Source organism: Orycteropus afer, unplaced genomic scaffold (genome assembly GCF_000298275.1).
Source record: "Orycteropus afer afer isolate SDZICR_OR568_19922 unplaced genomic scaffold, OryAfe1.0 scaffold00094, whole genome shotgun sequence".
In the NCBI taxonomy this organism is placed as follows: domain Eukaryota; kingdom Metazoa; phylum Chordata; class Mammalia; order Tubulidentata; family Orycteropodidae; genus Orycteropus; species Orycteropus afer.
Genome location: NW_006921681.1, coordinates 6,967,809 through 6,979,920, shown reverse-complemented (window position 1 = coordinate 6,979,920; position 12,112 = coordinate 6,967,809). Strand labels below are relative to the sequence as shown.

The 12,112-nt window shown below is 41.3% G+C and overlaps 1 protein-coding gene across 1 annotated transcript in view; it reads right to left on the bottom strand.

Annotated features, from left to right (window-relative positions):
• Window positions 1–12,112, bottom strand: part of KIF1B (kinesin family member 1B) — a 232,230-nt gene that overhangs the window by 128,860 nt on the left and 91,258 nt on the right. Inside the window, exons 5-6 of the mRNA XM_042781192.1 lie at window positions 10,807–10,985; window positions 10,098–10,209 (exon numbers count right to left, since the gene is read on the bottom strand). Coding sequence (XP_042637126.1) covers window positions 10,098–10,209; window positions 10,807–10,985 — 291 coding nt within the window. The remainder of the gene's footprint in view (window positions 1–10,097; window positions 10,210–10,806; window positions 10,986–12,112) is intronic.

The following is a 12,112-nucleotide window of genomic DNA, read 5'->3' as shown; positions in this document are numbered from 1 at the left end:
GGGGTTGCTATGAGTCGGAAACGACTCGGCGGCACTTAACAACAACAACAACTTTGTATTTCTGTCACATGTTGGTAATTCTCGTATTTCAAAACTTTTCCATAATGCTATTGCACACTTAATAGATTACATTATGTTGTTGTTGCTGTTGTTAGGTGCTGTGGAGTAGGCTTTAAGAGCAATTCTGTATACAACAGAACAAAATACTGCCTGGTCCTGGGCCATTCTCACATTCCTCTCTATCTTGAGCCCATCATTATAACCATCTCATTGAGGGTGTTCCCCTTCTTCACTAACTCTCTATTTACCAAGCATGATATCCTTCTCCAGGGAATGTTCCCTTCTGACAACATGATCAAAGAAGGTGAGATGAAGTCTGGCCATTCTCGTTTCCAAGGAGCATTCTAGCTGCACTTCTTCCATGACAGATTTGTTAGTTCTTCTGGCAGTCCATGGTATTTTTATTATTCTTCGCCAACACCACAATTCAAAGGCATCAACTCTTCTTCGGTCTTCCTTACTCATTGTCTAGCTTTCACAAGCATATGAGGCAAGTGAAAATACCATGGCTTGGGTCAGGTACACCTTACTGGTCAAAGTAACATCTTTGCTTCTTAACACTTTAAAGAGGTCTTTTGCTGCAGATTTTCCCAGTGCAGTATGATTTGTGATTTCCTGACTGCTGCTACCATGAGTATTGACTATGGATCCAAGTAAAATGAAATTCCAGATAACTTCAATCTTTTCTCTGTTTACCATAATAATGTTGCTTATTGGTCTAGTTGTGAGGATTTTTGTTTTCTTTATGGTGAGGTGTTATCCATACAGAAGACTGTAGGCTTTGATCTTCATCAGTTAAGTGTTTCAAGTCATCTTCACTTTCAGCAAGCAAGGTTGTGTTATCTGTGTATTGCAGGTTGTTAATCAGTCTTCCTCCAATCCAGATGCTGTGTTCTTCTTCATATAGTCCAGCTTCTTAGATTAACTGTTCACCATACAGACTGAGTAAGTATGGTGAAAGGATACAACCCTGATGTACACCCTTCCTGATTTTCAACCAGGCAGTATTCCCTTATTCTGTTTCAATGACAGCCTCCTGGTCTATGTACAGGATCCTCACAAACACAATTAAGTGTTCTGAATTCCCATTCTTCACAATGTTATCCATAATCTGCTTTGATCCACACAGTCGAATGCCCTTGCACAATCAATAAAACACAGGTAGACGTCTTTCTAGTATTCTCTGCTTTCAGCTAAGATCCATCTAACATCAGCAATGATATCCCCTATTCCACATCCTCTTCTGAATCCACCTTGCATTTCTGGAAGTTCCTTGTCAGTATACTGCTGCAACCATTTTTGAATTACCTTCAGCAAGATCTTACTTGCATGTGATATTAATGATATTGTTTCATAATTTCCACATTCTGCTGGATCACCTTGCTTTGGAATGCAGATAAATATCAATCTCTACTAGTCAGTTGGTCAAGTAGCTGTCTTCCAAATGTCTTGGCATAAACTAGCAAAAGCCTCCAGCTCTGCATCCATTTGTTGAAACATCTCAATGGATATTCCATCAATTCCTGGAGTCTTGCTTTTTGCCAATTCTTTCAGTGCAGCTTTGACTTCCTCCTTCAATACCACTGGTTCTTGATCATATGCTACCTCTTGAAATAGGACTCATTCTTTTGGATACAGTGACTCTGTGTATTCCTTCCATCTTTTTTTGATTCTTCCTTCATCATTCAACATTTGGCCCATAAAATCCTTCAATATTCCAACTGGAAGTGTGAATTTTTTCTTCAGTTCTTGCAGCTTGAGAAATGTCAAGCATGTTTTTCCCTTTCGGTTTTCTAACTCCTAGTCTTTGCACATTTCATTATAATACTGTTCTGGTTACCTAGTGCCGCTTGGACAGGAATATACCACAAATAGGATGGCTTGAACCAACAGAATTTGGAGGCATTAAGTCCAAGTTCAAAGTGCCAGGTTCTAGGGGCTGTGGGAAAGCCCCTCGACCTTGGGCTTCAGCTCTGCCTCTTACTCCTGGCCCACTGAAAGTAGAGGCATCTCTTCACTCAGGCAGCTAGTGGCTGCTGAGGCTAACAAGCCCAAGGTTGACAAATAAAATGGCACAGTCCCGATGTTACCAAACCACACTGCAGGCCATTAATTCAAGTCCATTGAAAGTCCCAGGATTGGCAGAGCATGGTAAGCTGCGGAACAATGACATGGCTACATGTAGGGTCCAAGCGTGCCATAAACTAGAGACCATTCCCAAAGCTGCTGCCTGTATACAGGAAGCAGACCACATCCCTAAAGCAGCTACTCAGCTGCTTGTGGTAGGTCCCACTATGGAGCTGACTGCCAGTCTCCTCATGGGGAATAACAACTACCAGCTGCCCAGCCACGCAAGCAGGCCCAAGTTGACATATAACTTTAACTACCAAAATTCCACCCCTTGTCAACTTGGCACCTGTATAGATCTTCAGTGGGTGGCATCTGTACAGATCTCCTTCACTGGGTGGCTCCAGTCCCCTAGTTCCTGAGTGGCAACCTTATCCTCTTGGTCTGGTGGGCCCATTTCTCTACCTTTTGGGCTTGGCAGCCCTGCCCCCTCATTCTTGGGCAGCGGCTCAACTCCATCCTATTATCTCACATGAATAAGCAGCCTCACACTCCAGAACCAGTTGGTGAAGTTCTGTTTCTTTGAAACCTAGGGGACTATGGTGGTTCCACCCCCAAAGGCCACGGTCCTACCCTTAAGGCTGAGGCAGCTCTGCTTCCCATTTCCTTGGTCTCTCTGCTTCTGCCGATTAATGCCAAGGGCAACCCACTCCGCTGGAAATCTTCCTGCACCAAAGGCACTCTGCTTTCTTGCTCCGGTGTCCAGCCAACCTGCTGCTACTCCATTTCATGCTGGTCTCTTCTACCACTTAATGCCTGAAGGCAACCCACTCCGCCAGGAAGCCGCCTACCGAAAGGCATCCGGCTTTCTCCTCTGTGGGCTGGTAAGGCTGTTGGTGTCTCATGCTGGTCTCTGGGCTCTGCTTCTCCCATCTCTCATGTTGGTCTCTTGGCTCTACTCCTGCTGTCTCTCATGCCACATGCCAGGGTCTCTTTACCAGCATCTCAGCACAGGGATCTTGGATCAAGGACTCACTCCACTCCTGTTTCCACATTCTGTTCTCGTTACCTAGTGCCGCTATGACAGGAATATACCACAAAAGGGATGGCCTTAACAAACAGGAGTTTATTCTCTCACAGTTTGGAGGCTTTAAGTCCAAGTTCAAAGTGACAGGCTCTAGGGCCTGGGTGAAAGTCTCTTGACCTTGGGCTTCAGCTCTGGCTTTTGCTCCCGGCCCACTGAAGCTAGAGGTATCTTTTCACCAGGGAGCTACTAGCTGTGGAGGCTAACAAGCCCAAGGTTGACAAATAAAATGGCACAGTCCCGATGTTACCAAAACACACAGCAGGCCATTAATTCAAGTCCATTGAAAGTCCCAGGATTGGCAGAGCATGGTAAGCTGCGGAACAATGACATGGCTACATGTAGGGTCCAAGCATGCCATAAACTAGAGACCATTCCCAAAGCTGCTGCCTGTATACAGGAAGCAGCCCACATCCCTAAAGCAGCTACTCAGCTGCCTGAGATAGGTCCCACCATGGAGATGACTGCCAGTCTCCTCATGGGGAATAACAACTATCAGCTGCCCAGCCACTCAACCAGGTCCAACCAAGTTGACTTACAACTTTAACTACCACAAATACCTTACTTTGTTTTCTCAAGCCTCCCTTTGAAATCTTCTGTTCAGTGTTTATTTCAGCATTTCTTTGCTTTAGCTATTCTGTTTAACAGCAAGTTTCAGAGTCTTTTCTGATATCCATTTTGGTCTTTTCTTCCTTTCCCATTTAATAACCTTTTGCTTTCTCCATGTATGTTTCTCCTGATGTCATCCCACAATTCATCTCATCTTTAGTCACTGGTGTTCAATGCATCAAATCTATTCTTCATATAGCCTCTAAATTCAAGTGGGATATAATCAAGGTCATATTTTGGCTCTTATGGACTTAAAATAATTTTCTTCAGCTTCAACTTGAACTTGCATGTGAGCAATTGATGATCTGTTCCACAGTAAGTTTCTGGCATTGTTTTAACTGATGATATTGAGCTTCTCCACCTTTCAAAGATCTAGTCAATCTGATTTCTGTATATTCTCTCTGGTGAGGTCCATGTGTATAGCCACTGCAAAAAGGTATGTGCAATGTCGCCGGTCTTACAAAATTCTGTCATGGGATCTCCGGCATCATTTCTACCACCCAGGCCGTACTTTGCAACTACCAATGATTCTTCTTTGTTTCCAACTTTCACATTCCAATCACCAATAATTATCAATACATTTCAGATTGCAGAATTGGAAAACTCTTCAATTTCTTCATCATTGGCTTTAGCGGTTGATCTATAAATTTTTACATACAATGGGAAACCAAAAGATTTATGCAATTTGGTTTATTGTGATATACATTTTATTGCAGTGGTCTGGAACTGAACCTACAATACCCATGAGGTATGCTTGTAGTTCTTAACAGAGTGTAACACTCAAGGCAGACCTTTTTTACTAGCCAAGCTAAGCTATTGTTCAATATTAAGACTTCAGGGGTATCTTTTGACTTATGGATTAGAAATCTCATGGCAATATCTTCAGGAGTTGATCTACCTCCATGGCTCCAGAAGTCTAAAGTCCATGATAACTTAAAATTCTGTTCTGCATTCCCCCTGACCCCCCCATTTTTTCCATGGGTCAATGTATTTTTTTTTCCCCAGTGTTCCCTTCCCTCCCCTCCCACTCCTGGTAACCAACAAAAAAAGTTTCCTTCCATATATAAATCTTTTCTTGACTTTTTACAATAACAAACTAATACTGTATTTGTCCTTCTATGATTGACTTATTTCACTCAGCATAATGTCCTCCAAATTCATCCACATTATGCAGTGTTTTGTAGATTTTACATTACTCTTTAGTGTAGCATAGTATTCCATTGTGTACCACAGTCTGATTATCCATTCTTCTGTTGATGGGCACCTAGGTCACCTTCTCCTTTTGTTCAGGATTCTTCTATGGAATCTTTGATCAAAAAGGTCAGTAATGGCAGGTGTGCATCATCCAGTTCTTCTGGCAAAGCAGGTAGTTATTCATGAGACAATTAGTCACACATTACATTTTCCTCCTATTCCATATTTTTTCCTCTGTTGCTCCAGGTAAATAGAGAACTACTGTGCTTTGGATGGCCAAAGCTTTTAAGACACCTCACATTACCCAATGAACTAGAGGTAAAAAAGAAGCACTAAACACATTATTAGGCCAATTAACTGGGATGTCCCATGAAACGATGACCCTAAATCTCCAACCCAAGAAACCAAATTCTGTGAGATATCTGGGAAATGTTTAAAAATAATTTTCAAATTAAAGACAAAAATGTCATCAAATGAAAAGTGATTGTAGTTCTTCATGACATCAGTGGCATAAATCCTCAGTTTATAAGACAAAGTCTTCTTATAACTACCAGTATAATAAATCTAGCTTCATGTTTAAAAATCTAGTTGCATGCTAATTAGTAAAGTATGTAGAGAAGAATTCCAAATAAATTATAAACAAAAACAACAAGAAAATTAACATTTACTGAGTGGCTACTCTGCTATTTTCTTGTTGTTAGGTGCCATCAAGTTGGCTCTGACCCGTAGTGACCCTGTGTACAACAGAATGAAACACTGCCCAGTCCTGCATCATCCTCACAATTTTCATTATGCTTGAGTCCATCATTATAGGCAGTTTGTCAATCCATCTCCTTGAGGGTCTTCCCCTTTTTGATGATCCTCTACTGTGCTAGGCACTATTATATACCCTTTGTTGTTGTTGCTGTTGTTATGTGGCAATGAGTCAACTTCAACTCATAGTGACCCTTGTACAACAGAACGAAACACTGCCCGGTCCTGTGCCAGCCTTATGATCCCTACTATACTTGAGCCCATCGCTGTAGCCACCACGTCAATCCATCTTGTTGAGGGCCTTCCTCTCTTTCACTGACCCTCCACTTTACTTACCAAGTATGTCATCCTTCTCCAGAGAATGGACCCTTCTGAAAACATGACAAATAAGTGACACGATGTCTGGCCAGCCTCGCTTCCAAGGAGCATTCCAGCTGCACTTCCTCCAGCACAGATTTGTTCGCTCTTTTAGCAATCCATGGGATTTTTAGCATTCTTCACCAACACCAAACCTCAAAAGCATCAATTCATCTTCAATCTTCCTTATTCGTTGTCCAGCTCTCACATGCATATGAAGCAAATGAAAATACCACGGATTGGGTGAGGTGCATTTTAGTCTTCAAGGAGGTATCTTTGTTCTTCAGCACTTGAAAGAAGTCTTTTGCAATAGATTTACCCAATGCAATACATCTTTTCATGCCTTGACTGCTGCTTCCACTGGCATTGATTGTAGGACCAAGTAATATGAAGCCTTTGACAACTTCAGTCTTTTCTCCATCTATCGTGATGCTGCATATTGGTCCAGTTGTGAGGATTTTTGTTTTCTTTATATAGAGGTGAAATCCATACTGCAGACTGTAGTCTTTAATCTTCATCAGTAAGTGCTACAAGTCATCTTCATATTCAACAAGCAAAGTTATGTCATCTGCACATCTCAGGTTGTTAATGATCCTTCCTCCCATCCTGATGCCACATTCATCTTCACATAGTCCAGCTTCCTGGATTATTTGCTCAGCATACAGACTGAGTAAGTACGGTGAAAGGATTCAACCCTGATGCACTCCCTTCCTGATTTTAAACCAAGCACTATCCCCTTGTTCTGTTAGAATGACAGCCTCCTTTCTGTTCTATGTACAGGTTCCTCATGAGTACAGTTAAGTGTTAGGGAATTCCCATTATTCTCAATGTTATCCACAATTTGTTATGGTCCACACAATTGAATACTTTTGCATAGTCAATAAAACACAAGTAAATCTCTTTCTGGTATTCTTTGCTTTCAGCAAAGATCCATCTGACATCAGCTACGATATCCCTTATTCCACATACTCTTCTGAATCCAGCCTGCACCTCTGGAAGTTCTCTGTCAGTATACTGCTGCTACCATTTTTGAATTATCTTCAGCAAGATTTTACTTGCATGTGATATGAATGATATTGTTCAATAATTTCCACATTCTATGGGATCACCTTTCTTTAAAATTGGTACAAATACGGATCTCTTCCAGTTAGCTGGCCAGGTAGTTGTCTTCCAAATCTCTCGGCATAGCTGAGTGAGTGCCTCTAGCGCAACACCCATTTGTTGAAACACCTTAATGGATATTCCATCAATTCCTAGGGCCTTGTTTTTTGCCAATTCCTTCAGTGCAGCTTCGACTTCTTCTTTCAATGTTATTGATTCTTCATCATATGCCACCTCCTGAAACAGATGAACATCAACCAATTCCTTTTAGTACAGTGACTCTGTGTATTTCTCCCATCTTCTATGGATATTTCCTGCATCATTCAACATATTGCCAATGGAATCTTTCAATACTGCAATTCAAGTCTTAATTTTTTTCCTCAGTTCTTTCAGCTTGAGAAATGCCAAACATGTTCTTCCCTTTTGTTTTTCTAATTCCAGGTCTTTACACATTTCATTATAATAACTGACTTGGTATTCTTCAGCTGTTCTTTGAAATCTTCTGTTTAGCTCTTTTATCTTGTCAATTCTTCCACCTGCTTTAGCTACTCTCCACTCAAGGGCAAGTTTCAGAGTCTCTTCTGCTATCCATTTTGGTCTTCTCTTCCTTTCCTGTCTTTTTAATGACTTCTTTCTTTCTTCATGGATGATGTTCTTGAAGTCATCTCACAATTCCTCTGTTGTTCAGTCACTGGTGTTCACTGCATCAAATCTATTCTTTAGATGGTTTCTAAAGTCAAGTGGGATATAATCAAGGTCATATTTTGGCTTTCATGGACTTCCTTTGTCTTCATCTTCAACTTGAACTTGCATATGAGCAGATGATGGTCTGTTCCACAGTCAGCTACAAGCTTTGTTTTGGCTGAAGATATCGAGCTTCTCCATAGCCTTTTTCCACAGATGTAGTCAAGTGGATTCCTGTGTACTCCTTCTGGCAAAGTCCACGTGTATAGTTGCCATTTGTGTTGTTGAAAAAAGGTATTTGCAATGAGTAAGTTGTTGGTCTTGCGAAATTTTATCATGCTATCTCCAGCACCATTTCTATCACCAAGGCCATACTTTCCAACTACCAGTAATTTTTCTTTGTTTCTGACTTTTGTATTCCAATCGCAAGTGATATTTAATGCATTTTGATTGTATGTTTGCTCAATTGCAGACTGTAGAATTTGGTAAAAATCTTCAATTTCCTCATCTTTGGCTTCAGTGGTTGGTGCATGAGTTTGAATAATAGTAGTATTAACTGGTCTTCCTCATAGGCATATGGATATTACCCTATCACTGACAGCATTGTACTTCAGGACAGATCTTGAAACATCCTTTGTGATGATGAATGTCATGCCATTCTTCAATCTGTCATTCCCAGCATAGCACATCATATGATAGTCTGATTCAAAATGGCCAAAACCAGTCCATTTTGGCTCACTAATGCCTAAGATACCGATTTTTACATGCTCCATTTCATTTTTGACAACTTCTAATTATCATGAATTCATACTTTGTGCATTCCATGTTCTGATTATTAATGGGTGTTTGCAGCTGTTTCTTCTCATCTTGAGATGTGCCACACCAGCAAATGGGGTTCCTAAAACCTTTACTCTATCCATATCATTAAGATCGGCTCTACTCCGAGGAGGCAGCTCTTTTCCACTTGTATTTCAAATGTCTTCTGGCCTGAGGGGCTTATCTTCTGCCACTGTATCATTCAGTGTTTCAGGGCTATTTATAAAGTTTTCCAGTAACATAGCAGACAGTGTTTCACTGATATTCATAAGGTTTTCACTGGCCAATTTTTTGAGGAAGTGGATGGTCTCTTCCTTCTCCTGAGTCTGTCTTAGACTGGAGGCTCTGCTGAAACCTGTCCACCACGGGTAACCCTGCTGGCCATTTGAAACACCAGTAGCATAGCCTCAAGCCTCCCAGCAACACTCAAACCACCACAGTAGGACAAACTGACAGACAAGTTTGTTCCTCCTAGCTGTTCTAAAACTGCTCTGCTAATTTCCTGGTCTCCCCTGCCCTGCTTGTGGCCTAGCCCCAGGGCAAAGACCTGTCTTCTGCTGGTCCTAGGCTGGCTTACTGCGGCCTGCCCCTGGAGGTGGCTCCATGCACACAAACACCCACCTTCCACTGGTCCCAGGGCTGGCTTACTGCATGATATGCCCTTAACTTATAATAATATTTGATCCCTTTAACAATTTTAGGGGCTCTGGTCATGTAGTACCTAAGGTATCTGACTGCTAACCAGAAGGCTGGCAGTTCAAACCCACCAGTCACTCCTTGGAAGGAAGATTCAGCAATCTAGTTCCGTAGTGATACCACCTCAGAAAACCAAGGAGCGGTCACTACGAGTCAGATGTGACTTGACGGCAGTGAGTTTGGTTTTGGTTTGCTAACAATCTTAGGAGGTTAGAAGTTTCAGTCTACCCAGAGGGGCCTGGAAGAAAGGCCTGGATATATACTTGTGAAAAATCAGTTACTGAAAACCCTATAGAGCACAGTTCTACTCTGACACATACAAGGTCTCCTTAAGTCAGAATTAACTTCAGGGTAAATGGTTTAATTTTTTAAGAAGAAGAAAAGGAACAATTTTCTCTCTAAAAAAACTGCTTACTTTCTTGCACAGAGTAGTTTTTGAGACTCAAAATCTTGGATCGCTTTTTCTTAACTCTATTTTCTATCTTGTAATTTCATGTCAGAATGCCTATTCAAAACTAATTTAAGGTGAAAGGAAAAGTGGTAAGCAGAGGCTATAGACACCCTCCATTAAGAAAAAATAGCAATCTTCCTTTCAAAAAATGCAGAGTACAGCAAGAGGGACTTTTGAAAATCTCGACCCTTCACAACTCATGCCCAAGGACTGAAATTCCCCTACCTTCTCAGTGGAAAGGTTGGTCTCAGTGTCATGTTTCTTCTGGGTGAAAACAATGGTAAACACAGCGTGGGAACGGCTACTTGTTTCATTCATGTTGGTAGCTGCCACTGTCCTAAATAATCATAAAGGTGATTGTATGACAATGAAATTCTTAGACCAAGGTTAAAAAGTACAGTAGGCTCCACATTATAAGCATAGTAATTACAAGCAACAGCTTTAAACTTATACAGAGATTGTAAGATTGTCACACTATTTCTCTTAATACTGCTTTATTTGTAAGCCTACCAAGCTCCCTTCCAACTCCAAAGGCACCCTATTCGAATTACATTTCATCCTCCAGCTGTCCCTTTAGAAAACACTGAAGCATTCAAATTTGATACTTTATTAGGTGCTCACTTATTCTAGAATCAATTACTATAACAGTCATATACAGATATTATGATTGATATTGTACCAGGAACTGCACAAAACCTAAGAGTGAAACTTAAAAGTTCTAATGCATTTCAGTAGTGCACTCTTTTGATGAGAAGAAAGATATTTAACATAATGAAGCTGTCACCTTTCTGGCAGAGCCAAAGGATCAGAGGACTTCACAATTAGAGAAAATTTCATAGCCATAAATGTCGTCTCAAACCCTAACCTCTAACAGGGAACAAAGGGCCCCAAATTGTGCCAAAGTCTTCAGTCATTAGTCTATTTCCTATCATACCTGGCTTTGTTCCCAGCATCCATGAGGTCAGCAATGTCTGTGTAGGAAGTAACTGCCAGCTTTGACAGATCCTCCACGTATGGTCCAAGAAGTGGGTGCTCCCGCACACGCAAATTACCCTTGTTTTTCGGATTCAGCAAATCTCGTACTCTCTCACAGTAAATTTCCATGTAGCTCACCTAGGAACAAATTATTAAAGTGAATTAGAGGAGTTCCAGTAAGATGGCAGAATAGGCAGAAAGACCACACAGACCCTTTTCAACAAAGAAAAGGGGACCCAATTTATACAGATACAAAAGATAATCCTGGACCCCTGAGCCTGAAAGGGAAGGATATAGAAGTGGACTAAATTTTAACTAGCAGAAGAATTTGCATGAAAACACCAAAAAAAGGAGACATACGGAGTTGCGGTCTGGCAGCGATCCTGATAGCACAGACAGCTTGGATATTGCCAAGTGGTGGAAAGACCTAAGAATTAACCTAAAAATCAGCCCTATTAGCCAGGGACTGCATGGAGGACTGCTCTGGTGGCTGGGGAACAAAAGGAGAAGCAGCAAAGAAGACGGTGGGCTGAGCTGTGGACTTTTGTCTGTCTGGAGGGCACAGCCACTTTGAATGTTTATAAGCGGTTTGACCATTTTGGGTATTTAAAGCAACAGCATTCTCCCAGATTCCAGGTACTTAAGAACAGGCTCCACTTGCCGGGAACCCCAAGACATTCTGGACCCGGACGACTGGAAAGGAGTAGAAGACAGCCAACAGTCCCCATACGACACAACTACACCCATACCTCCTGCAGCATCACTTACTGAATGAGAGCCACCACCTCCTTTTCCACGAATGGGCCAATGATAAACCACCACCAAGAGCCTGACTCACCCTTGGCTGCTCTTCACAAACAGTTAACAGAGATCTAAATACAACAATGCCACAATGTCTCTGAGACAACAGACCATTCCAGTCCACAAAAAGAAACAAGATAAAGTGGTAGAAATAAGAGAGCAGGATACAGACCCAGAACACATTCATGAAGAAGCAGCAGCATTGGAACTCTCTGATGAGGAATTCAAAAGAATTATATTTAGGTATCTTCAAAGGATTGAGAGACAGACCAAGGAAAATAGACAAAGCCCTAGAAGAATTATGGAAGAAAATACAAGAACAAAATGACAAAATAAATAAGAAATTAGAAATGATTCTAAATCCATAGACAGAAATCCAGAAGATTACTACTAAATTGTCAGAAATAGATAACACATTGGAAGGGCAAAGGAGTAGAATTGATGCAATGGAAGACAGAATTAAT